This window comes from Oryx dammah, unplaced genomic scaffold, assembly GCF_014754425.2.
Source record: "Oryx dammah isolate SB20612 unplaced genomic scaffold, SCBI_Odam_1.1 HiC_scaffold_10, whole genome shotgun sequence".
In the NCBI taxonomy this organism is placed as follows: Eukaryota; Metazoa; Chordata; class Mammalia; order Artiodactyla; family Bovidae; genus Oryx; species Oryx dammah.
Genome location: NW_024070194.1, coordinates 59,612,590 through 59,640,487, shown reverse-complemented (window position 1 = coordinate 59,640,487; position 27,898 = coordinate 59,612,590). Strand labels below are relative to the sequence as shown.

At 42.0% G+C, this 27,898-nt stretch overlaps 1 protein-coding gene and 1 long non-coding RNA gene across 2 annotated transcripts in view; both read right to left on the bottom strand.

Moving 5' to 3' along the window:
- Positions 1 to 27,898, bottom strand: part of PIP4K2A (phosphatidylinositol-5-phosphate 4-kinase type 2 alpha) — a 183,145-nt gene that overhangs the window by 26,437 nt on the left and 128,810 nt on the right. Inside the window, exons 4-6 of the mRNA XM_040248576.1 lie at positions 27,619 to 27,771; positions 12,967 to 13,113; positions 8,198 to 8,236 (exon numbers count right to left, since the gene is read on the bottom strand). Coding sequence (XP_040104510.1) covers positions 8,198 to 8,236; positions 12,967 to 13,113; positions 27,619 to 27,771 — 339 coding nt within the window. The remainder of the gene's footprint in view (positions 1 to 8,197; positions 8,237 to 12,966; positions 13,114 to 27,618; positions 27,772 to 27,898) is intronic.
- Positions 4,260 to 6,017, bottom strand: LOC120869317. Its single transcript, XR_005722520.1, has 2 exons — positions 5,976 to 6,017; positions 4,260 to 4,855 (listed from the first exon to the last, which is right to left on the bottom strand). It is a non-coding gene; the product is annotated as an uncharacterized LOC120869317 (long non-coding RNA).

Genomic DNA, 27,898 nt, shown 5'->3' with positions numbered 1-27,898 from the left:
ATCACCCCATTGGCTGTAACTGTCTTTCTTGGCACTGGTTATTGTCAGAGCAGACCAAGCAAGCCCTTGGAGCTGGAACCTGAAGAGATCAAAATTGGGGCGGTGGTGCGGAGGCCGCTGGCTGTAGTCACAAGAGACTTCGGAACAAAGCAGAGCAGTCCCTGTGGCGTAGCTCATGGCATCCTATCCTTAGCTTACTTGGGGCCCAGCTTCTTTTGATGATGCTGAGAAAGCCGCCTTTCAATGCTAGTGTGTGGTCCTTTAAACAGCCCAGGTTATTTTCTCCTAGGGGAAGATAGTGAGTCTCTGAGTTTCTCATGGACTAAAACTTAAACACCCACTTGAGTCTTCGGCACCTGGAAGAAACTTTGACATAGCAACATGGAAGCCAACAGTCCGTCATTTCTGCTGTTTTGGGTCAAAGCTGGTGCCTTCAGGGTGATTTACACAGAGGTTAGAAGTGTGAAAATATAGTCACTGGTGCACAATAAAAATATAAACTGTCAAAGGAGCCACCGTTTCCTTTCTCTGCCTCACTTCTTGATTTTTATTTATTAAAAAAAACTTTAGTGGAGTACAGTTGATTTACAATGTTGTGTTGGTTTCAGGACTATGGCACAGTGATTCAGTTATAAATATATTGATCCTTTTTCAGATTCTTTCCCCACATAGAATATTGAGTAGTTCTCTGTGCTATATTGTAGGTCCTTGTTATTAACAGTTATCTATTTTATATACTGTAGTGTGTGTATGTTAATTCCAAACTTCTAATAAATCCCTCCCCATATTTCCCCTTTGGTAACTGTTAAGTTTGCTTCTGAAATCTATAAGTCTGTTTCTGTTTTGTAAATAAGTTCATTTAAAATATCACTTAAAAATATTAGATTCCACATGAGTGATAACATATGGTATTTGTCTTTTTCTTTCTGACTTCACTTACAGTAATCTCTAGGTCCATCCACATTGCTGTAAATGGCATTATTTTGGTCTTTTTTACGGCTGAGTAACATTCCACTGTATGTATGTACCACATCTGCTTTATCCATTCATCTGTGGATGTACATTTAGGTTGATTCCATCTTCCTTATTGTAACTAGCACTACAATGAACACCGGGGTTGCATGTATTTTTTCGAATTATGGTTTTCTCTGAATATATGCCCAGGAATGGGATTGCTGGATCATATGGTAGTTCTATTTTTAGTTTTTTAAGGAACCTGCATAAAGTCCCTTGTTCATAGTGGTTAAACCAATTTACATTCACAGCAACAGTGCAGGAGGATTCCCTCCTCTACACACCCTCTCCAGCATTTACTGTTTATAGACTTTTTGATGATGGCCATTCTGACTGGTGTGAGGTGATGTTTCATTGTAGTTTTGATTTGCATTTCTCTGATAATTAGTGATGTTGAGCATCTCATCATGTTCTTTTTGGTCATCTGTGTATATCTTCTTTGGAGAAATGTCTATTTATATCTTCTGCCTATTTTTTGATTTTTTTTTTTTAATAGAGCTGCATGAGCTGTTTGTATGCACTGGCGATTAATCCTTGTCAGTTGCTTTGTTTGCAAGTACTTCCCCCCATTCTGAGGGTTGTCTTTTTGTTTTGTTTTATGATTTCCTTCACTGTGCAAAAGCTTTTAAGTTTAATTAAGTCCCATTTTCATTTTTGTTATTATTATCATTACTCTAGGAGGGGGATCAAAAAAGATATTGCTACAATTTATGTCAGAGTGTTCTACCTATGTTTTCCTGGAAGAGTTCCAATCCAAGAATATGGTATACCTGTTTGTATCATCTTAGGTTTCTTTCATCAGCCTTATAGTTTTCAAATTACAGGTCTTTTGCCTCCTTAGGTAGGCTTATTCCTGGGTGTTTTATTCTTTTTGATGTTATGGTAAATGGGATTGCTTCCTTAAATTCCTTAAATTCTGTTCTTTTGTTGACAGTATATAGGCTTGCAAGAGGTTTCTGTTATTACTTTTGCATCTGCAACTTGACTGAATTCATTGATGAGCTCTAGTAGTTTTCTGTTAGCATCTTTAGGATTTTCTGTAATATGTCATCTGCAAACAGTGACAGTTTTATTTCCAATTTGGATTACTTTTATTATTTTTTTTTCTTCTGATTGCTATGGCTAGGACTTCCAAAACTATGTTGAATAAAAGTGGCAATAGTGGACACCCTTGTCTTGTTCTTGATCTTAGAGGGAATGCTTTCAGCTTTTCACTGTCGAGAACAGTATTAGCTGAGAGTTTGTCATCAGTTCAGTTGCTTGGTCGTGTCTGACTCTTTGCAACCCCATGGACTGCAGCATGCTGGGCTGTCCATCAACAACTCCCAGAGCTTGCTCAAACTCATGTCCATCAAGTCGGTGATGCCATCCAACCATCTCATCCTCGGTCATCCCCTTCTCCTCCTGCCTTCAATCTTTCCCAGCATCAGGGTCTTTTCAAATGAGTCAGTTCTTCACATCAGGTGACCAAAGTATTGGAGTTTCAGCTTCAGCATCAGTCCTTCCAAAGAATATTCAGGACTGATTTCCTTTAGGATGGACTAGTTGGATCTCTGCTGTCCAAGGGACTCTCAAGAGTCTTCTCCAACACCACAGTTCAAAAGCATACATTCTTTGGTGCTTAGCTTTCTTTATGGTCCAACTCTCACATCCATACATGACTGGAAAAACCATAGCTTTGATTCTACAGACATCTATCAGTAAAGTAATGTCTTTGCTTTTTACTATGCTGTCTAGGTTGGCTATAGCTTTTCTTTCAAGGAGCAAGCACCTTTTAATTTCATGACTGCAGTCACCATTTGCAGTGATTTTGGAGCTCAAGAAAATAAAGTCTGTCAATGTTTCCATAATTTCCCCATCTATTTGCCATGAAGTGATGGGACCAGATGCCATGATCTCAGTTTTTTGAATGTTGAGTTTTAAGCCAGCTTTTTCACTCTCCTCTTTCACTTTCATCAAGAGGCTCTTTAGTTCTTCTTCACTTTCTGCCATAAGGGTGGTATCATCTGCATATCTGGGATTATTGGTATTTCTTCCTATAGTCCTGATTGCAGCTTTTGCATCATCCAGTCTGGCATTTTACATGATATACTCTATAAGCAGGGTGACAGTATACAGCCTTGACATACTCTTTTCCCAATTTGGAACCAGTCCATTGTTCCATGTCTGGTTCTATGGTTGCTTCTTGATGTGCATACAGATTTCTCAGGAGGCAGGTCAGGTGGTCTGGTATTCCCATCTCTTTCAGAATTTTCCACTGTTTGTTGTGATCCACACAATCAAAGGCTTTGGCATAGTCAATAAAGCAGAGATAGTTGTGTTTCTGGAACTCTCTTGCTTTTTCTATGATCCAACGGATGTCGGCAGTTTGATCTCTGATTCCTCTGCCTTTTCTAAAACCAGTTTGAACATCTGGAAGTTCACGGTTCACGTACTGCTGAAGCCTGGCTTGGAGAATTTTGAGCACTACTTTACTAGCGTGTGAGATGAGTGCAATTGTGTAGTAGTTTGAGCATTCTTTGGCATTGCCTTTCTTTGGGATTGGAATGAAAACTGCCCTTTTCCAGTCCTGTGGCCACTGCTGAGTTTTCCAGATTTGCTGGCATATTGAGTTCAGCACTTCCACAGCATCATCTTTTAGGATTTGAAAAAGCTCAGCTGGAGTTCTATCACCTCCACTAGCTTGTTTGTAGTGATGCTTCCTAAGGCCTACTTGACTTCACAATTCAGGATATCTGGGTCTAAGTGAGAGATCACACCATCATGGTTATCTGGGTCATTAAGATCTTTTTTGTACAGTTCTTCTGTGTATTCTTGCCACCTCATCTTAATATCTTCTGCTTCTGTTAGGTCCATACCATTTCTGTCCTTTATTGTGTCCATCTTTGCATGAAATGTTCCCTTGGTGTACTAATTATCTTGAAGAAATTAGAATTTGTCATATATGGCCTTTATTATGTTAATTTCCCTCAATGCCCATTTTTAAATCATAAATGGCTGCTGAATTTTGTCAACAGCTTTTTCTACATCTATTGAGATGATCATATGGTTTTATTCTTCAGTCTCTTAATGTGGTGTATCACACTGATTGATTTGTAGATATTGAAGAATCCTTTCATCCTTGGGACAAATCCCACTTGATCATGGTGTATGATACTTTTAATGTATGGTTGGATTTGGTTTGCTAGTATTCTGTTGAGTATTTTTGCATCTATATTCATCAGTGATACTGGCCTGTAATTTTCTTTTTTGTGTGGCATATTTGGTTTTGGTATCAGAGTGATGGCCTCAGAGAATGGACTTGGGAGTGTTCTTTCTTCTGCAATTTTCTGGAAGAGTTTTAGAAAGATAAGTGTTAACTCTTCTCTATAAGTATGTGAAGCTATTTGGCTCTGGATTTTAGTTTGTTGGAAGTTTTAAAATCTGTTTCAATTTCTGTACTTGTGACTGGTCTGCTCATATTTTCTATTTTTTCCTGGTTCAGTCTTGAAAGTTGTACCTTTCTAAGAATTTGTCCATTACCTTTAGGCTGTCCATTTTATTGGCATATAAGTTGTCTATGATTCTATTTCTTATGATTCTTTGTATTTCTCTGGTATCAGTTGTAACTTCTGCTTATTCAGTTTTAGTTTTATTGATTTGAGCCCTTTCCCCTTCTCTTCTCAAAGTTTATCAATTTTGTTTATCTTTTCAAAGAACCAGCTTTTAGTTTCACTGATCTTTTCTATTGTTTTTATTTCTGCTCTGATCTTTATGATTTCTTTCCTTCTACTAACTTTGGGTTTTATTTGTTCCTCTTTCTCTCATTGTTTTAGGTAAGAGGTTGGGTTGTTTGAGATTTCTCTTGTTTCCTGAGGCAAGATTGAATTGCTATAAACTTCCCTGTTAGAACTGCTTTCATCCTGTAGGCTTTGGATTGTGGTGTTTTTGTTGTCATTTATCTAGAGGTATTTTTTTATTTCCTCTTTGATTTCTTCAGTGATCCATTGGTTGTTTAGTAATATATCATTTAGCTTCCATGTGTTCATATATATATTTTTTAAACAGTTATTTGCTTGTGTTTGATTTCTAATCTCATAACATTGTGATCAGAGAAGATACCTGATTTCAATTTTTTTAGCTTTACCAAGGCTTGACTTGTGGCCCAAGATGTGATCTATCCTGGAGAATATTCCACATATACTTGAAAAGAAAGTATATTCTGCTGCTTTCAGATGGCATGTCCTATAAATATCAATTAAGTCTAATGTGTTATTTAAGGCCTGTGTTTCCTTATTGATTTTTTGTCTGGATGATCTGTCTGTCCATTGATGAGAATAGGGTGTTAAAGTCCTCTAGTATTATTGTGTTCCTGTCAGTTTCCTCTTATATGGCTATTATGTATATTGAGGTGCTCTTATGTTGGGTACACATGTGCTTACAATTGTTATATCTTCTTCTTGGATTGGCTATTATGCATATTGAGGTGCTCTTATGTTGGGTATACATGTACTTACAATTGTTATATCTTCTTCTTGGATTCATCTCTTGATCATTATGTAGCGTCTTTCCTTGTCTCTTGTGATGATAACCTTTAAAGTCTATTTTATGTGATATGAGTATTACTATTTTACCTTTCTTTTTGATTTCCATTTGCATGAAATACCTTTGTCCATTCTCACTTCCAGTCTCTGTGTGTTCCTAGATCTGCAGTGCATCTCTTATAGACAGCATATATATGGATATTGTTTTTGTATCCATTCAGCCAGTCTATGTCTTTTGGTGGAAGCATTTAATCCATTTACATTTAAGGTAATTATTACTACTTTTAATTTTTGGCTGCACCCTGAAGCATGTGGACCTTAGTTCCCCAACTGGGGATCAAACCCATGTCCCCTGCCTTGGAAGGTGGAGTCTTAACCTCTGGACTGCTGGGAAAGTCCCTAAGGTAATATGTATGTTCTTATTTTCAGTTTGTTAACAGTTTTGGATTTGTTTTTGTAGGTCTTTTTTCTTCCCTTCCCCTTTTGTTCACTCCTCTTATGATTTGATGACTATCTTTAGTGTTGTGTGTGGATTGCTTTTTCTTTTTTTGTGTAGCTAGTGTAGTTCTGGTTTGCAGTCTCCATGAAGTTTTGATATAGCAGTCTATATATAAATACAAGATTGTTTTAACTTGCTTGTCCCTTAATTTCTAGTGCGTGTCCAGTATCCTGCACTGTACTCCTCTCTTCTATAGTTGCTGGTTTTGACGTCATATTTGTGTGTGGATGATTTCCTACCTTTACCATATGTTTGCCTTTACTAGTGAGGTTTCCCATTCATAACTTTCCTTTCTAGTTGCCTTTTCTTTTCTGCCTAGAGATTCCTTTAAGATTTGCTGTAAAGCTCATTTGGTGGTGCCGAATTCTCTTAGTTTTTGCTTGTCTGTGAAGTTTCTGATTTCTCTATCAAATCTGAATGAGAACATTGCTGGATCCCTTCTGGTCTGCAGTTTCTGCTGAAAAATCAGCTGATAACCTTATGGGGGTTCCCTTAGGTGTTAATTGTTGCTTTTCCCTTGATGCTTTTAATATTTTCTCTTTGTAATTTCTGTTGGTTTGGCTACCGTGTGTCACGGCACGTTCCTCCTTGGGTTTATCTTGTCCAGGACTCCCTGTACTTCCTGGGCTTGAGTGAGTGTCTCCTTTCTCACGTTAGGCTCTTCCTGCATGACCTTATCAATGCTGCCCTGTCTCTGGCCATCCTTCCCAGGAGGCTTCCAAGCCCCCTTTCCTAGCTGAAGCCCTCTCTGCAGCCTCTCATGCCAACTGGACGTCTGTTCTAATGCTGAGATGACAATTCCAACTACTCCATCTGCTCCCTTTTCCCACCCATCCCACTGTCCAAACCAGAACCCTGGGAGTTGCGTTACCCCCACCCTCCCTCCACATACACTCTCTGGCACCATTCACCTCCCTCGTTCACTCTCTGAGGTCCGTGGATTCTTCTTCCTAAATCTCTATCTTCTCCCACCCCAGGTCAGGCCACCATCTATTCTGGGTTATTTCAGCAGCCTCTCCAGATGGTCCTGCAAGGTTGCCTCACCTCATCCTCCAGCAAGAGCACCAAGTGCTGCCCATCTGTGTGCCCTTGCTCACACTGCTCTTTCTTGCCTCTTCCTCTAGCTAACGCCTACCCATCCTTCAGGTTTCCAATCAGCTCTTCCCAGAAGACCACCAAGCCAGATTTATGTCCCCTTGCTACGTGTTTCCTAGCAAAGCATTTATCACTTGATACTGTCAGTTCCTATTTAATGTGTGTGTCACTTTGTTGGACGTGTCTGTGTGGTTCATTATGTTAGTCCCTGAAGCTAGGACAGTAACCATAGATGTTCACAAACTTCTGGATGAATAAGCAAAAGATTTTTAAATCTATAAAATTCAAACCCAAACTGAATGATACCAGCCTGAAAGAATTTAATTTAGAAACAAAAACCTTAAGCCCAGCCTCCAAAAGGTTTGGTCAAGCAAAGGCTCCTCAGCATGATGAGGAATAGCTGAGACTAGACCGTTCGTGTATATACGCCCCAATTTCAGGCTGCTTAGGTTTATGTACAGAAAGCCACTTCCCAAATTCTTAAGCTGATTCCCATTGAATCTGTCTAGAGTCCTACATAATCAACAAAATGTGGTTCAAGTATTACCTAAAGTCCAGTGTCTCAGAGAAAGGTAAGGAGTCTCCTCGTCTGTCCCTAAGTCGTTATACACAAAAAATATTCTAATGGGTCTTAACATTTTACAGTTGGAAAGGAGTTTGAAGCTCATTAAGCCAACATTTTACAGGTGAATATGAAGCTCAACACCGTCATTTTATAGGTGAGAAAACTGGGGCTCAGGGAGGCAAGGAAACTGACTCAGGGTCACACCTGGCCTGTCAGTCATAAAGTGGGGTTAGGACCCAGGTGCTGAGCTGTACCTGTTTGGATTACGATGATGGCTGTGTTTTCAAGGTCATGCTGTGGGAAATGTTTCACCCGCACTTCAAACTAATAACTACTTCATTGTTCAACAGGGCAGTAACCTGAGGGAGAGAACTGGAGGAGAGTGCTCCTCAGATCGACGAAGAGCTTCCTACCATAGCTGAGGGGAAACAAGAACCAGACAGAACTAAGAGGTGTTGGGCCGCATGCCGAGGACCAAGGTGAGAGACGCCAGGCACTTACCTTTTCTTTGTCACTTGCTTCCCTGGCCACTGTAGAGCCCTGAAACAGAGATGATGAGAGTAAGCACACGCGAGGCATCGGCTTCACGTGGAGCCTGCAAACACCCCAGGGCAGAGCTCCGAAACAGCTGAGCGTGGACTGTGCTCCGTCCCCTCCCTGAGCGAGCGTGCCCTGCGCCTTCTGTGGGGGTTTCTGTCCCCAGCCCTTTCCTCCTTGGTATCACCTGTGCCGTCTTTCCCCTGGTTCCTGTCCTCCTGGAAATCAAAAAACCCGACAGTCGTATGAGTGATGCCTTTTGAAACTCGGGGTCAGACCATACTCTCCTCCATACGTCACCAGAAATGGTTGGTTTGAGGGTCTTCAAAGTACAGTGCCACTGGGCACCGAGGGCCCACCTCCCACACTGCGTCCAGTAGGTGGGGCACCCTGGCCCCTGACAGCCCATCTCCCTGGCTCAGGGTTCCTGATGACCTTACTTCGTCACTCACCCTAAGAGCCAGTGGGGACTTTCTGGCCCTTTTCACGTTGGAGGTCGCTTCACACACACATCTACCCGCACCCCTTTTGTGCCTCTAGGGTGAGCACAAAAGGTATAAGTGGAAGAAAACACAGCTTTGGTCGCAGCAGTTCCTACTCTGTGCACTGGTTTTCAAATAATGCCCTTGGTTCTGTGTTGTCCAACACGACCAAGTCTGTCTTCGATGCTGATGGAGCGGTAGGGCTTTAGGGTAGAGTTCAAGAACAGAGACTGTCCTCTGTCTGTGAAAGATCTTAACGCAAAAGAAAGATTAGGAAATGAGTGGCCAGTAAGTCCCTAACTTTGATAACATTAAACAACAATGAACATCCCTCCTCTGTGTTCCTTGGTGGCCGTCACAGTGTCTCACGCAGCAGCGCCCACGTTTGCTGGGTAAACGGCTGGGGAAGGATCACAGCCCAGCACCAGACACCCAAACTATGACCAGAGGTCAGTGGCGCAAACTGCCTACTTGTCACTTGACCTACACGTTTACTGGCCTGGAATACTTGCATTAGCCAGTCATTAAGAGAATGTGTATGTGACTTGGGAAATGTTAAAGTAGCTTCTAGATTGGCCACGCTTAACATTTTTACTCTTTGACCATCTTGCCTTCAAGCAGCTCAGGCATTAGTTAGGGTGTGTGTCACCTGTTGATCACAGATGGGGACACTCCTCATACGGGGCAAAGGGGCCAGGCCTGAGCCAGGGGCTCCCTGGTGCCAGTTCATCATCCTCCCCACGCTCAGTATTCCCAGGTCTGGTGGATCTAAAAGACCCTGCTGGGCCAGCCCAGGACAATGCTCGAAGCTTCTTGGGGACACGCTGGAGAAGCACAAAGCTGACCCAGCAAGTGAGGATGAACCCTGTGAGCTGTCCGTGAAGGAGAGCCCTCTGGCCAGCCAAGCCCAGCAGCTGTCACTTGCAATGGTTTGTTTTCCTTCCTTTATAGGGTCTTGGTTTCAGGCCACAATATCTTCCTTTACACACTGACTGCTAATAATATTCCTTTATTTTAAAAGAAGGGAGGGGTGAATACTCGAGTACTAAATACTTATAATACCTGGCTACTGCATTTGTAATATTTGAGCAGTTCCTATGCTAATGGGCAAAGGGAGGAAATTATTTTTGTATCTTTAACCAAGTTTTTAGTCTCTGTGTATTTTTCCCCTCCTTATAATATAATTTACTCTGCTTCTGATTCTCAGGGATGCTTCATCTCTATGTAAATGCAGATCATTAGCCTGGAAAAACTCATCCAGATTTAAATTCATTCAGAATTAAAAAAAAACAAAATTAGAGAAGTCAGTCAAAGCCACGAGTTTGAGCCATGAAATGATGCCAGGTGCCCAGGTTCCCTCACCATGCATGATGGCAAGTACTGGTGAGAACAGTTTATTCTATAAGCTAAAAAGGGAGATGAAATCAGGACATCCAATGTTAAATTAAAACCATAATATCCAATCTGCAATTTATATCAACATATACTTACTAGATGTCTGCTTGAATGAGGCACTATTTGAAGTACTTTAGGGGGATAAAGTGGGACCAAAAACAGTTGTCTTTAAGAAACTTACTAGTAGAATGGATGAGAACGAAAATTCACCCACCTCTTCTTGTGTGCATTATGCTGGACGTGACACAAACATATCACATTAATCCTCTCAACCCAGCAAGGGAGGTGAAACCATCTCTGTTCCACAGGTGAAGGAACTGTGGCTGCTGCAGGCTCAGCATCTCGCACACAGCTGACACATAGTAAGACTGGGACGTGGGGCTCCTGACGTGGGAGAGTCAGACCGACAGACCTCCAGTACTCAACAGGACGAGCTATTAACCCTTCAAAGGGCCTTGTGAGAGGGATGGTTCCAAAGAGCCCTGCAGGGTTGCTGGGATTTCCAGGGAACAAAACAGCTATGACTTGGAGGTAAGAGCAGACTCTAGAGGTAAGAGATAAGCCTGGAACATCTCCCCTCCCTTAGACCAACATTTCGCAAAGCATAGTGCAGCACCCAGGGGTGCTGCAAAGTCTAAAGTATCTTTATAATAATGCGGAGACAGTCTCTGCCTTGACATTTACATGGATACTGCAAAAACAATGCTGGGGAAAACTGTTGGCAGCTTAGCACACACCCAGCAGTGGCGCCGAATGGTATTAGTAGAGTCTGTCATACGACATATCCTTGAGGAAGCAATGGCATCTGTTTTGTTAAATCTTGACCCTGGATGACATACCTTCTCAATATTCTGTGTAGGGAGTATGCCCAGAGGTCTTTTGTTGATAAAGCAGGTACGTTTAAGGACAGTTATCTTGGTGATGGTTTTGAGTTATGAGCTGAACTAGCTACTTTTTTCCAGAAATCATTTACGTGAAAGGACAACTGGAACCTATTTATTCCATTCTGGGCATCTGACAGGCACTTGTTCAAAGAGGAGTGAAGCTGCTGGCTCAGCTTTGTGCTGTCATTTCACAGGAAACCCACTGATAAAATTTAAGCTTTCAAGTGAAAATGAAACCTTTAAAAAACTTGTATCCACCACCCTGAGCGTGACAGCTTCTCAATATATAAAGGCGTTTCTAATGAGGCAGGTGGTGATATTAATGTGGCTTCTTGATACTGTTTAATGAGACGTGTGAGTATTTGGAAGAGCTTATAACTTGGTAAACCCATTGTTCAAAATGACGAAAGCATGATGTACTCAGATCAATGCTGCAGACTGATGGGTTTTAAAAAGTTCACTGACGTGATTTCAGATTCCACACTGTAACTCAGCTTTGAGAAATTACCACTTGTCAGGTCTAGTGAAGTCGCTCAGTCATGTCCGACTCTTTGTGACCCCATGGACTACCACACTCCTCCGTCCATGGGATTTTCCAGGCAAGGGTCCTGGAGTGGGTTGCCATTTCCTTCTCCAATCAGGTCTAGGTGTGCCATCAAAGAAAAACACTCACAAATTTCTGAAAAAGCTATTTAAAAACACCTCCCTTTTTCCAACTACATATTTGTGTAAGGTCTGATTTTTTTCATACACATCAAGTAACATGACAGCAGCTTCAGCTCTCTCACCAAGCAGATATCACAGAGATTTGCAAAGACGTAAAACAATGCCACCTGTCCCACTAAACGTTTTGATTTGAAAGATACTTTTCATAAAGATATGCTAACATTAATAGTTTTACTATTTGAAAAAAACTAAGTTAAAAAATTTTCTCATTTCTAACATTGTAAGTATTAGTATTAACCTACATATCCAGCTTTTGGGGGTCCTCTTTTAAGAGTGTGAAGGAGTCTGAGATGAAAACATTTGAGACTGATGAAGACCAGAGGTTGGCAGACTTTTTCTGGAAAGGGTCAGAGGGTAAGTGTTTTGTGCTTTGCGGTCCAAAATGGTCTCTATGGTAACTACTCAACCCTGCTATTATAGTGCAACCACACATGATAGAGAAACCACAGGCATAGTGGGACTCCAGTAAAGCTATTTACAAAAATGGCCAAGTTGAACTTGCCATGCGGGCAGGTTGTAGTATGCCAGCCTCTGACCCGGACATTGTCTACATCAGTGACCTCAGAAGTCAGAGCCCCTCACTCCATAGTCAGAATTTCCAGTGGGCTACCTCCCACTCCAAATCTTTGAAACAGCCTGTCCCTCACCTCCTGACTCCAAACTGCATCCTTTCCCCATCCTTTCTGTCTTTTCTTCTGTCCCTGGCACTGATTAGTTCCTAGCACACAATGTGACTTACTTATCTGTCTTTGCCCACCAGAATGTCAGCTGTTGAGGGCAGATTTGGTCTGTTTTGTTCATCACACTGTTCCTAGCACTTAAAAGCAGAGCCTGGCACATAGCTGGTGTTCAATACATATTAGCTCAATAAATTAGATGTGGGATCTCTCATAGGTACAATAAGAAAAAAAGAAAACGAAGTTGTTCAATTGTGTCCAATTCTTTGCAATCCCATCGACTATAGCCTACCAGGTTCCTCCGTTCAGGAGATTTTTCCAGGCAAGAGTACTGGAGTGGATTGCCATTTCCTTCTCCAGGGGATCTTCCCTACTCAGGGATCAAACCCAGGTCTCCCGCATCACCAGTAGATGCTTTACCGTCTGAGCCACCAGATCCTCACTTAACACGAAGTGCACTGCTGGCTGCCTAGTGCTTTCAGCTCTGGGTCCCTCTGAAGTGCTCAGCCTGATCAGTTACACGCAACATGGATGAACAAGCTTAATGAACAAAAAAGTAAAAATCTTACCTTTAAGTCGTATTTCCTATATACAGATAAACGGTGGCTGAACACATTTCTTGTAACAATCACATATATTTCAACTCCATCCACATTAAGCCGGTACATGCCCAGGAACTGGGGGAGAAGGGTGATCCCATGACATTCCACTATATACTGCATAGGAAAGAAAGAAAAAAGGGGGGGGGGGGGAAGATCCAGTCAAAAGCTGTTTGTTCAGATATAAAATACCCCTCTGCCTATGGTGTTTTACAAAGTGATAATGATTTATACAATCATTAGTGTCTTATTTACGGAAAATGATCATGTTTATACACCTGAAGACCAGGTCTGAGTGCACCATGCAGACAGATAAGAAACCGTATCTCCAGAGATACTTTTTTCTTAACGTTCCCAACTAATTTGTATATAATGCCACAAGGCAAGAGGACAAGTGACTAGTCCTTTCTATAACTCCTTTAAAGTGAAATCATGACCTGGGGTCTCCATCTTCCTTTCTAGAAGCCTTGATGACAACTTTACGAGGTTCAGGCAGCATCACCTGGCCACTATTATCAACGCCTTTGATAGTGTTAAAGTCGAGATTACAGTGTTAGAAGCTGGGAGAGTCAGGCTCTCGGTTTTCTGTTTCTTATTGAGACTCTAATGTTTAAATTGTTACCAGATAGTCGCCCAGAGCAATAGAAATAAAAACAAATGGGAGTTAATTAAACTTACATGCTTTTTGCACAGCCAAGGAAACCATAAACAAAATGAAAACACAACCTATGGAATGGGAGAAAATATTTGCAAACGATGCGATCAACAAGGGCTTAATTTCTAAAATATACAAATAGCACGTACAACTCAACAAAATAAACCCAATCGAAAAAAACCAGAACACATAAGTAGACATTTCTCCAAAGAAAACACAGATGGCCACCGGGCGCATGAAAAGATGCTCGGATCACAAATTATTGTATGTATGTATGTGCCCAGTAATTTCTGACTGCAATTTCTGGATTGTAGCCGACCAGGCTCCTCTGTCCATGGGACTTCATCCAGGCAAGAATACTGGAGTAGGTTGCCATTTCCTCCTCCAGGGGATCTTCCCGACCCAGGAACTGATCCCACGTATTCTTAAGAATCCCACTGATTCTTTACCACTGACTCCCCACCGGAGGCCCTTCATCCTAAAGTATAAAGAGCATTAAAAAACAACCCATAACATCCAATCTGCTGTTGCTGCTGCTGCTAAGTCGCTTCAGTCATGTCCGACTCTGTGCGACCCCACAGACGGCAGCCCGCCAGGCTCCCCTGTCCCTGGGATTCTCCAGGCAAGAACACTGGAGTGGGTTGCCATTTCCTTCTCCAAGGCATGAAAGTAAGAAGTCTAAGTGAAGTTGCTCAGTCGTGTCTGACTCTTAGTGACCCCATGGACTGTAGCCCATCAGGATCTGCCATAAGGGTGTTTCCTTAAAAAATGAAAACCAGTAAAGGGCATAAACTTTAAAAATTTTTACTCACAACGCTGCATAACAAATATGATGTAAACTTTTGAACATTTCTTCTTTTCCTTTCTTAGACATGTTATTTCAACCTCTCAAGGCCTTATCATGAAAATCCTTGATCACACTTTATTGTTAACATAACTGCACTTTATTTTGGGAAAACATTTTAAAGTAAGACTCTGATGCTGAGAAAGACTGAAGGCAGGAGTAGAAGGGGATGACAGAGGATGAGTTAGTTGGATGGCATCACCGACTCGATGGACATGAGGTTTGAGCAAGCTTCAGGAGATGGTGAAGGACAGGGACGCCTGGTGCATTGCAGTCCATGGGGTCTCAAAGCATCGGACATGACTGAGCAACTGAACAACAACAAATCATTTCCACTACTTAAATGACTTCTCCTGAAGTAGAGAGAGTTTTCTACTTAGATCTCTATGTTTTATGTAGTATCCACACTGGTTTCTGTGTGTAACTTACAACATTTTACCTGTAGTCATTCTCATTAAAGATGCAATACTATTTTTAAAAGACACACTACTAAGTACTTTGAATATATGGAAAAATATAAGGACGAATTTAGAACTCTGACCTCGGAAATAATACATCCAGGTTCAGCTCTGCAAACGGGTCTTTCATAAGTGAAGATCAACTAGAATATAACTGACTTCACAGTTTTTTAAAATTGGTTTTCAGTATAGTACTAATCTGACATCAGCCTAGTTAGATTCACTGCCATTTTTGCTATTAAACATTAATTGTTAGAGAAATGCAAATCAAAAACTACACTGAGGTGCCACCTCATGCTGGTCAGAATGGCCATCACATTAAAAAATCTACAAATAACAAATGGTAGAGAGGCTGTGGAGAAAAGGGAACCCACCTACACTGTTGGTGGGAATGTAAGTTGGTGAAGTTACTGTGGAAAACAGTATGGAAGTTCCTCAGAAAACTAAGAATTAGCACGTGATCCAGCAGTCCCACTACATATTGTGTGTATATCCAGACAAAGACAAAACTATATAATTCATTAAGGTACACACACCCCCATGTCCACAGCAGCACTGCTCACAGCAGCCAAGGCATGGAAGCCACCCAGATGTCTCTCAGATAAACGGATGAAGATGATGTGGCACGAACGTGCAATGGAATATTTACTTGGTCATGAAAAAGAATGAAATAATGCCACGCGCAGCAACGTGAATGGACCTAGAGATTATCATACTAAGCAAAGTAAGTCAGAGGAGAAAGACAAATTCCAGATGCTATCACTTCTACGTGGAATGTGAAATACAATACACGTCAAATACAAAGCAGCAGACCTGTGGTTGCTGAGTAGGGGGGTGGATAGAGGAAGGAAAGAATGGTAGTCTGGGGTTAGTAAATGCAAACTGTTACATATAAGATGGATAAACAACAAGGTCCTCTGTATAGCACAGCGAACTATATTTGATATTCTGTGACAAACTATAATGGAAAAGAATGTGGAAAAATACATATGGGCTTCCCTGGTGGCTCAGTGGTAAAGAATCCACCTGCCAATCAGGAGACACGGTTTCAAGATTTTACATATACATATGTATCAGTGAATCACTTTGCTGTACACAAAAAGTTAATACGTTATAAATCAACTTCAATAAAATTTAAAAATTTATGAAAAAAAGTAATACTTTTTTGGATATGTTAAAATGATTACTTTGTAGATTTACAAGTGACAGTGAATAAAAAATTCATGTCAGTGAAAGAAATAAAAAATTGCCCACCAGAGCAGTGGTGTGAAGCTCTACAGAGAGATGGGACACTCTCTGGCCCCACACTGGATTCATCACTGGACAAGTCAGTCCCAGCACTGACACCATTTCCAAGAAAGTTGCAAAAACACAACGTATGTCTATCACTCTTCAGTGGCCACACTCTAAACGGCCACCAGATGGAGACACTTTTCAAAAGACCATCCTTACAGACTGGGTCCCACCGTACTTTCCAAAGTTAGGTTTTCCTTTCTTTAAAATGAGGCGGCGGGGGGGGGGGGAACGAGGGGGAAAGAAGATTTTAAAAAGGTTCTTCATGCCTTTGACATGTGTGAAATCACTAAGATAACTTAGCATGAATTGTACTTACTATTGTAAAAATTGTACTTTGCCTGTTTACAGACGGATGGCTACAACAGTCACCATGGTAATGGTGACATTTAAGGTAACTCCTTCGTTTAAAAAAAAAAAACAATCCTCAGATTTCTCCGTTGTACAATGCACTTTTATAAAAGTAAGAAAGTAATCAGAATGCCCTGTCCCACGCTTTAGTGGTAGACACTGCAATCACCAACTCTAATAAGCCATCTTAAGACTTTTTTTAAAAGCCTTTAATTTTTATCATTAAAGAAAAGAAGTACAGCATCAGTGTAGGAGTTTGATTTTTGCCACTCAAAGTTCGAAAGATTTTAAAGATGCTTCTGCCCTTAAAAAAAAAAAATCTTACCATAATTGAGCTACATATTTCAATACGATGGCTTTTTCTGTGTAGTTTCACCCCCAACTTGTTCTTAATCTGAAGTCAGATCAGAGGAAACTTTTCTATTTCTCGCCTTTCAAAAAACAATAAACTTGAGTTTTGCTAATACAAAACAGGTGGTAAAGAGCTCTTGGCTGAAAAGATTTCTCATGTCCGATGTAAAGAAATAAAAGGAGCGGTTGTCTGGTGCCTCTGAAGAGGGCTGGCTGGCTGGGCCTTGGCCCCATGGAGGCTGAGGGAGTCTAGCCGTGTAAGTTCGGCAGGAAGGATGTAGGTTCTGGAGCCAGAGAGATGATATGCAGGGGCGTCCCGGTGCCTCCATTTACCAGCTGTGGGGTCTCGGGCAGCTTACTAAACCATCCTATGTTTCAACGTCATTTTCTAGACAACAAGCGTCGTAACTCCTACTGAGATGGTTAGGAGCAGGGTTGCACGGCAGAGTGTGAGCACACCTCCACAAGGCCTGTGTTCGGTGCTGCTCGCTCTCCTGCCAAAGAGGAGGTGACCACGCTCACGCTTGACATTCAGAGCTCCAGTAAGGGATCTCAATGTTAGCCCGTCTGCTCTGTGCTCCAGACTGACTCACAGACGTGATCTAAGTCTACCCAGAGGTGAGCTGAGGGCCCACGCGACATGCCCCCTGCCCTGGGGGGCACACAGGTTTCAGGTTGGCCACTCAGCTCCCTCCCCCTGCACCCCACCCCTTGTGCTGTTCTGCTCAGTGTAGTCTCATCACGGCCTATCTTTTAAAAATTCTGCTGCCAGAACACATCTCTTTGATCCAAATCTCTGTACAGAGCCACAGGATGCCCAGATCAGCGTAGATACCACTATCCGTACTGACGAATATGTGAAAGACAGCTGACTACAACACAGGAAATCACTGATGCACTTCCCCAGCACCCCCACCCCAGGGAGAAACAGGCGAACACATTATATTCTGCAACTCCTCTCTCTTTACGATTAAAGAAAATAATGCATATTTAAAACATAGATCAAATTTGATTCACCTTATCAGCAAGTTTCTACATGTCCTTATACTCAAAAGCAAGGCTCACCTATGAGGCTTTGTTGAATACCTTGCAACACAAAGATTTAAAAAATTTAAAACTCTTGAGTTTATAATCATAAACAAAACACAACCCCCAAAAGCCTATCATGTTAGATTCCAGTACTGACAAGCAGCAGCTGGTCCCAAAGGTTTACAAAGCACTCCCGCATCAAACTTCAGGAGCGAAAACTTCCCCCATGAATTGAGTTTCTGGGTGGGAGCACTGGGAAAAGAAGACCTGTTTCATTTCAGTGGAGGAACGTCCCACTGGGCCTGTGAGCACCTGGGCTGGCAGACCACCGAACTGGAGCACGAGGGTCACTGCATGTGGGGGTTGACACAGAGAGGCCCAGATAGTAATCCCCTTGGGTTCTTCACCGGCTGACCCACTAAATGCTGTGCACACACCCTAACACCAGTGAGCACGTCTCAGACAGCTCCCCTACCCCACAAACTCCTGGAGGTCATCCCACACTAGGGAGACTGTAAACACAGGGCCACAATCACGCTACTTGAGCCTTTCTGGGCCAGCACCATGAGCACTAGCTGTGTGACCTTTGGGAATTATTCAACCTCTCTGTGTCTCTGCATTTGGAGAAGAGGCACAATAACAGTACTTAGAGCACAGGGGCTTTGTGAAGGGTGTGAAGATCAGGGAAATGGCGCTGGGGGGACTGCGATGACTCAAGCAGGAGCCAAATGAAATCAAGACTCTGGGGCAAGGGGTGGATGAGGCAGGCTTCACCTGACGTGCTCCTCAAATGCTCCCTGAGAAGTAGGTTCTATTTAAATGTGGGCTAGGAACTCCCGATTTAAAGCACATCTCCACAGAACAGACTTTCCAAAAATGAATAATGTTTGTGTGCATTTTTTAATATAAAGTATGATAATACTTTTGTAAATACAGAAGACACTAAAAATTATAATTCCCACTTATGTTGCTTTTAGGATCAGAACTCTCCCCTTCAAAAGCTTAATCACTGACAAATTAACAAAAGAACCTGTAAATAAATGCTTCAAAAATTATTTTTAAAATGTGTACTGGGGCACTACAGTCTCATGATTTTTTTGGGGGGGGCATGAGCTCCTTATTTTAATAGTTAAAAACAGCCTCTGCTGCTGCTGCTACGGCTGCTAAGTTGCTTCAGTGGTGTCCAACTCTGTGCGACCCCATAGACGGCAGCCCACCAGGCTCCCCCCTGTCCCTGGGATTCTCCAGCCAAGAACACTGGAATGGGTTGCCATTTCCTTCTCCAATGCATGAAAGTGAAAAGTGAAAGTGAAGTTGCTCAGTCGTGTCCGAGTCTTAGCGACCCCATGGACTGCAGCCTACCAGGCTCCCCTGTCCATGGGATTTTCCAGGCAAGAGTACTGGAGTGGGGTGCCATTGCCTTCTCCAAAAACAGCCTCAGCACCTATTAATTTCTTTTTAACATTGTTGATTCGATCACAAGACAATCTAACAATGAATCTTTGCTTCCTCCCTTTTACATGCTTAGTTTCCAATTCTTGTTAGAAGAATGGAGAAATAGTGACTTAATCCCGAGTCACTCTTTAAAAAGGTGTAGAGGAATTCTCTGCTGGGTCAGTGGTTAGGACTTGGTGCTCCCACTGCTGGGGACCGGTGTGGATCCTTGGTCGGGGAACTAAGATCCCACAAGCCTCATAGCACAGCCAAAACCAAAAAATAATAGAAAGGGGAGGATATTTTTTTCACTTTCCATCAGCATCCTGATGTGGCTACAAGGCAGTTCTCCTCACTGGCAGAGGACAGTGTTCCCTATCTGCCGCTTCAATATCTCAATTCACTTCTAACCGGTGCTGTGCCCTAGTGCTTCCCGGGAGACTTCTCTCGAGGTCAGGCGAGCCTGTGGACGTCTGTCCTCCGCCACTCTGAGGTCCCAAGGGATGTAAGAGGACACAAATGGGCCAAACACAGCAGCACTGGTCATCCAGTGCGGACCATGAACTGAGGGCACACACAGACAGAGGGATGACGCCTTTTAGGGGAGTACCAGCCGTGAACACACAAGCCTGCAGAGCCTTCCTTTCCGTGGCTCCTCAGATCCCGCCCTTTCCCAGAGGCCTTCCTATCTGTGGCCCAAAGCTGGCCAGTTATTTCCACCACTCGGACCCTGGGGCATATTCTCTCCTATCCAACAGGGAAGGTCTTGCCTGGCACCTGAACTGATAGATGTTTGCAGTTCAGCCAGGACACCGACCTTCTATCTTAATTCTTATGCTTACTGTACAGAACTAAAACCATCACCAAGTATTCTTGGAGTCAGTGTCCATATTCTCAGTGTTAAACTTGCTGCATTACCTATGTTTGCATTTTAAAAATACTGTTTTTATTAAATATTTTTCACTTTAGCATTTTCATAGCTGGATGCCTCGTGTCACCTTGGGCTGTAATTTTTTATGCTCTAACTTTGGTTTTTCTCAAGAGTGCTTCTCAGACACTTGTATTTGCTGGCAATGTTCATCTGTAACCCATACAGATTTTACTTTTTTCTGTCTTCTCTTAAAACAGTCTTCTTTTATATGACTCCTTGGTGTCACCAATAGAGGCAAATTTTATCTCTTTATTAGTCTCCCCTAGAACTTTTTTCCTGTACAGCAGCTTGTCAGAACTATAATGATAAACTGACATGGTGAAATTGGAATTTTAAAAACATATAAAACGCAACAGCCACAGGATCTCGGTTTCCTTTGCTCTTGGGTACTCAATAAGAATAACAAGTCTTATGAATTCCCTGGTCTGTTGCTTTTTCTTATGCAAAATGAAATGTCATTAAAAGATTCACAGCTGACTGAAGGTTTCAGCAGAGAGGATTTTAAGTGATGTACTGGAATGGATAAATATTTATATCTCTGCATGAGAGTGTGAACCTGGGCTCCAGCTCTTGAAAATTGCTGTTATTATCATGTTTCACTCTTTTTTTTTTTAAGGGGCTTGAAGTGACAATTTAATATAGCATCAAATTAATACTTCAATGTAAAGTCTTGCTTCAGTTAATGTTTTTGAAAGGTTAAATTATCTGTAATTCTTATTGTGCCTCTGCCTGTGTTTGTAGATCACCTCAACAATGTTCTTTACATGAGACTGGGGCAGGGGAATGGGGAGGCAAGAGGGAGGGAAGGAGAGAGACAGAAAGAAAGAAAGGGAGGGAAGGAAGAAAGCAAAAAGCCTGAAACTAAGGATTGGTTTGTTTCAGAAGACCCAAACAAATAAATAATCCAAACATTTCTTGAGTTGATGTTTTGGGAGAATAGTCTATGCCAGTTACTATATTTTAGTTTCAAGAGTCATAAAAGAATGTAAGGATGACTCCATTTAATCTAATGTAAGTACAAAATTTTACTGCTTTCCTTAAACTTAATAAAAATCAGGCTTAAAGAGAATAAACATTTCTCTGCAGTATTTACAAACATTCTTAGTACTGATATATTGCAGAATATACCACATACCAACACTGGTGCTCTGAATTCAGTTTATTACGCTACTATAAAGACCCATACACATCATCCTGAGAGATGAAATGACTTTGTGAAAAATAAACAAACAAACACACACCTTATCAGGGAATTCCTTAGTGGGCCAACAGTTAGAACTCTGAGCTTCACTGCTGAGGGCTCAGGTTGGGGACCTAAGATACAAGCCGGTCGGTGTGTCCAAAAAACCAAAACAACTAAAAATAAACACCCTACCATAAGTGGAGTTGGTGTTACTCAGTGACTACAACTGAAATGGAGAAGGGCTGTCCCAAGCGTCACGGTGTGATGCACTCTGGGAGGCCATGCTGTCTGGCTGTGGAGTGTGGTCAGCGGGCTTCAGTTGGCAGCTCCTCCTGAGTCTGCCTTCCTGTTCCTTGGGCCCAACACGGCAGTGCTACGCGGAGGACCCGGAAGGGCCCCACCGGCTGGCTGTGGCCTGTAAGGCCTGCCTGGCAGCAGGCCCTCCTACTCTGCCCAATCCTCCTCCGTTCCTCTCCCTGTACTGGAGCCCCTCTCTCATCAGTATCCTGACCTCACACTCTGCAGGGCCTTCTGCTCCAGTCGGTCACTCCTGAGAGTCAGCAGTCACAAGAGACAGCAAACTGAGGACCCCAGGAATGGCAGAGGTTAGGACCACTGGAAATAGAACTGGAAGAGTTATGTATAAAAGCATTTGAAGAAATAAAAGGTTACAATTTCAGAAATGAGTATATAATGAAAAATGACCAAGAGTACACAGGTGGATTTTTTAATATGGAACTTCTAGAAGAAAAAATACAATCTTTGAAATAAAGAAATCACTGGATAGGGGAGACCACGGATTAAAACAGCTGATGAGAGAATGAGGAGTGGGCGACACAGCTGAGGAATTAACCCCAAATTGAGCAGAGATGCTTGGAGACGGAAAAGGGGAAAAGAAAAGTGAGAGCCGTGGAGGCCAGAATGAGAATGTCAGTCCACAGATGTTGGAGAGAGGCGGGGAGACAGGCCGTATCCAAACACAAAAGAGGAACGGGATTTCCAGAAACTAGAGATCACGTGCTGCAGGAAACGCGTGCCAGCAAGTGGGCCGTACGGCTGCCGGAACCTGGGGGCAGACAGCGATGCCCCGTCTGCATAGCGGAGCTGGAGCAGCACGTCCTGAGCCACAGGGATCCCTCCTGGCGTTCCTGAGAGTGTGTGCAGCTCCTGAAGACACAGGCCCTGCTGCTACTTGCTGTGAATCTCACAGTTCCAGCTGCTTACACGTAAAACTTGACTGGGCTTTTCACATTTCCATCGGCCTTTCCTCCACAGAGAACAAAGAGAGCCAGTGAGCAGACTCTGAATGTTTCTCCTGCTCCAGGAGGTGGGGGCCACGCTGCCGTTTACAGGGTCTCCATCAGCATCGCCCGTGACATGCAGTGTCTCAGGTTCACCCCGACCTACTGAGTCAGAACATCAATTCTTACAAGCAGTGCGGGGGTTCTGTCTCCAATCAGTAATTTGGGAAATGCTGATGGAGTGTCTAACTTCTCTTTTGGCATCACACCCTTAACTTTTTTAGTTTTAACTTTTGGCTTTCATAGGGCCTGTTTTCTCAGTTTCTATCTGTTTGTGGCCAACACCACTGTCCTTCGTGGGAGGATAGAAAGATGTATTCCAAGGAAGATCCAAAAAAGTCAAGCAGTCACCCCCTCATCCTACACTGAAACTTGACATACTAGGTAGCTTTTTCAACTATGATTCCAGAGTTTTAAGGCATAACTTCTAGATTCGGCTCAAATTACTAACAGTCTCCTGGATAACAAAAGTTAAGAAAGGATTTTTGGGTTACTTGGTCAATTTGTCAGTTCAGTCACTTTGAAATAAAAAACAAATTTAAACCCTACATTTCAAAAACATAAAATATTCTTAATGCTATTTTCATAAGCATTTCTTGATTATCTATACTGGAACTTGTTCCCTCCCCTAAAATTTTTAAAATTTTACTGACACTGACTCCATTTTAATTAAAGCTGAAGAAGCTACAGGATTCCAAAACTTCTGATGAATTTAGGTCAGTTAAAAAAAAAAAATCAGTCAACATAGGAGAAATAAGGTATTCAAGAAGGTTCTTGACCATTTTTTCTTTTTGAATGCTCCAGCATTGCTTAGCTAATCAGTCAGTAATCATTTATAAGACCCAAGTTTGTCCTGACCTGACAGAAATCTAAAGAAGAAAAGGGTATTTACACCAAAACACTTAAGTTATTTTCCTAACTATAAAAAAGAGAAAAACAAAAGGAACATAAATGTTTGCTCTGCTTAATATAAATTTTCCACTGGTCTGAAAGATGCTGTTGTGCTTTCTTAGCACACAGTGAAAATCAGGGTGGGATCTGGGCAGCAGGTAAAAACTATGGCAGCATGCTGGAGCCTGGAAGAAATCTAACTTCTTACAGTCTGAATCTTCAAATTTTTCTGCATCTGTGCCACACTCTACCAGAAACCAGGCCCCCTAGTGGATTGAAAGAGCTAATGATTTCAACACTGGGACACTGGCAACTGAGTATGTGCAAGAGAAGTATTTAAAGAGAAGTATTTAAAGATCTTATTCGATCATTTACATAGCACTTGTTATTTACCAGACACTGTCCTGAGCAGGTTAAAAATATCAGTTCCCCTAATTAGCACAACACCAGATGAAGGAGGGTGCTGCTGCTGCTAGGTCATTTTAGTCATATCCAACTCTTTGTGACCCTATGGAGGCTGTTGCCCGCCAGGCTCCTCTGTCCACAGAATTCTCCAGGCAAGAATACTGGAGTGGGTTGCCATGCCCTTGTGCAGGGATCTTCCTGACCCAGGGATTGAACCTGAGTCTCTAAGTCTTCCTGCACTGCAGGCAGATTCTTCAGGACTAGCGCCACCTGGGACGCTCATACAACACGGGATGGAGGAGACACTACCAACCATCCAAATTGTATGGACAGAGAAGCGGGTACAGAGAGGTTAGGTAACTTGCCTAAGGTCATACAGCAGGTCGGGGGCAAAGCAGTCAGCTCCAGAGTTCATGTTCTGAACCACCTGCCACATGGGCACTGCTGGTGAGGCTGGCTCATCAGAAAGTCAGGAGGAATTTCTTTCAACATCTAGCACTGTGCTGCTCCTTCAGAGGTTGGCCTTAGGGTAATTTTAACCTTCCAGAATACAGCTGCACCTCTGGATATATTTTACTTAAACACAAAAAAGAACAATGAAAGAAAAGTAAAAAAGCAGAGCCACAGAGTAACCAATGCTGTCAGAAAGCCCATCCAATGTACTCCATAGGAGCAGCCCTCTCTGAGAGCCTGTCCCGTCTATTGATAACAGGATTTGAACAAGCCTAATGACTTGTCCAGACCAGACTGCTGGTTCAGAAGCACATTAGAAGGTAAAAGCAATAAAAAGCAAGAAAAGAAGAAATGATAGTCTCCACCGAAGTAAGAAAAAAATTCTGACTAGTGGTAAATCCTAAAAGTAGTCTAGGCCACCTTACCTCTTTTATGGAATTACGTCAAGAGTAAATACATAGCACAGGGAATATAGTCAATAATATAAAAACTATGTGTGGTATGTAATTTATAAAAATATCACAGCACTATGCCACACATCTGAAACTAATCCAATACTGCAAGTCAACCATACTCCAACAGAAAAAGAGTGAATGCATGCACAAAGGAATGAATGAATGAAACGCAGATGGGGAAACTGAGGCTCAGAGATCCCTGAATTAGCCAGTTTGTGACCAGCTATGACCTAGGTCTCCTGACCTTCCACCTAGTGTCCTTTAAGCAAGTTGTATTAGCAATGGTGATTCTCAGTCACGAAGACCCTTTACCTCTATTTATTTAAAGACTGTTTTCTTCCAGTTTTACTGGGATGTAATTAACATATGGCGCTGTACAAGTTCAAGGTGTACAGCATAATGATTTGACTCACATACATCAAGAAATGATTATCACAGTTTAGTGAACATCCATCATTCATACAATTACAAAAGAAAAAATCTTTCCTTGTGATGAGAACTGTTAGGATTTACTTCCTAACAACTTTCATATATAACATACAGCAGTGGTAATTATATTAGTCATATTATACATTACAGCCCTAGTATTTATCTTGTAACTGGAAGTCTGTACTTTTTTGACTGCCTTCATCCAGTTCCCCCACCTCTGGTAGCCTCATATCTGATCCCTTTTTCTATAAGTGTCTTTGTTTTTAAAGAATAATTGACCCACAACACTCTGTTTTAAGGTTAGCACTAAGACCTTTTCATTATATTTTGAATATAATGAAAGACCTTTCATTATATTTTGAATACTTTTTGCGCTTCCCTGGTGGGCCACTGGTTAAGAATCCACCGGGAACAACAGTTCAATCACTGGTCTAGGAAGATACCATGGGGCAAATAAGCCTGTGCACCACAACTAGAGAAAGCCCGTGTGCAGCAATGAAGACCCAGTGCAGCCAAAAGTAAAAATAAAAGGACTTTTTACAAGAGGAACACATAGATGATGAAGAAAAACATGATGATGAAGAAGTGAGAAATGAGCTTTTTCTGGATAACGAACATACTACAAAAATAGCCATTTGGTAGCAGTGAAGTGAAAGGAAATATTTAGTGCTGTGACAGCCCCTGGAGCATGTTAATAGACTTATATTTTGGTCCCCAAGGCATTTTATGTAATACTGCTGATATGTCAAATCTTGCACGTTCGTTACAGTAACCTTTATTTAACATCTATTGAAAGTTTCCAGAGGAAACCTTTTAAACTGTGCCTTCTGTAAAAGTAAAAAAATTCTGAACTCAGAGATGTCATCGAGAGGTTCATATCTGAATTGTATCTCCCACTGCCTTTGAACAATCTCACTTATCAGGATAATGTTTTCATTGGTCACTGAGGTACCACACTGCTCTGAAAGTTCTGAGATAATTTAAAGAAAGTAGAGAAAGATGCACCAGCATGACAGTAAGTTCCAGCGGGGGTGACTGGTTAAGAGCTGCATCCTAGAATTCCATCCATTCAGAAGCCGATGCCTGAGTGTCTACCCTTATAGGTACTAACCCAGTACTTTAAAATTTCCTTCATAATTGGCAATGGCGCAAGCACTGTAGAATGGACTTCAAAAGGAATCAGTGTTATAAAGATTGAATAGATGTTAAATAAATTTAGAGGCTGACTAATGTTTTTAAAAATACAAATCAGGGGAGCTCCATGTTTCCGAAACAGGAGGTAAGGAGCTCCAAGAGTTTCATTGACCTCACTCGGGGCAAAATGCAGTCGATTGATCACATTTGAGAAGAGTAAGCAACTGGCAAGAAACAATTTCTGTTAGAGCAGAAAGCGGGACCATGGAGGAAGGAAGCTGACTTTCACAGACACTCAGCCCCACAGGTCCAACTAAGCAGTGCCTTTGAAGAAGTCACCTTGTGAGACTGGTCCTTGATGTGATGATATAAACACTTTTGAGGAGCCTTTGGTTAACAGCAACAGTATGTGTGCACGCCTGTGTGGGTCTGTGCTGCAGTGTGTGGTTTAAACACCAGTTCTCAAGGTGACTGCTTTGAAAATGCCATCAACAGTGCCATATTCACGCCCTAAGACTACACTTCCTCAAGGTGACATAGTTGGTTACGGGTCATGGCTGCAGAGCTTGATGGTGCTGTGACCACTGCCACTTACTGAGTACAGCAGAAAGGGTGTTCTGCAGGCTCTTGTCCTAAAATCAGAGCCTTTTCTCAAAAGGCGTAACTGGCCAAATACTCAGGGGTCAACATCTCACTGCCAACAGGCATGTGCGAAATAACTTCCAAAATGTTGCCAACCCTTAAGCTCAGTGATTTTAAAATCAGAATGGTAATCATCGAAACTACTGTACAGACGGGTGTTTAGATTAGAAGTGTTATATATATAACTAACAATCTACCATTCCTAAATGTTAACTGTCTGAAATCTGGATACAATAATTTTTACAAACACAGCTAGAGGGAATTTTTGTGTCAAATGTGTTCTCATCATGACCTACCTATATATTTAAATCTTGGACCTTGATGAGAATTCATTATGAATGTTGACTGCCTCAGAGTTTCAAATAAAAATAAAGAAACATTACCTGGTGGTATTTCTTCAGGATGTTGTGCATTTCGGCCACATCTTCACTCGTGATGGTCTTGATGATGTACCTCTTGTCGTAAGACGTGTGGAACCGTGCTCCACTGCGAGCCTGGGAGTCATTGGGAAGAGGTGCACTCCGGGTCAGGGAATTCTTCCCATGGGTGAAGGGGGAGGAAGGGAAAGAACCAGTTAAAGACCAGTTTCCAGGTCATCTGTTATCACGACAAGTTTTCAAAAACATATGTGTTTGCACTGCTGTATTGAAAATCGGTAACTAA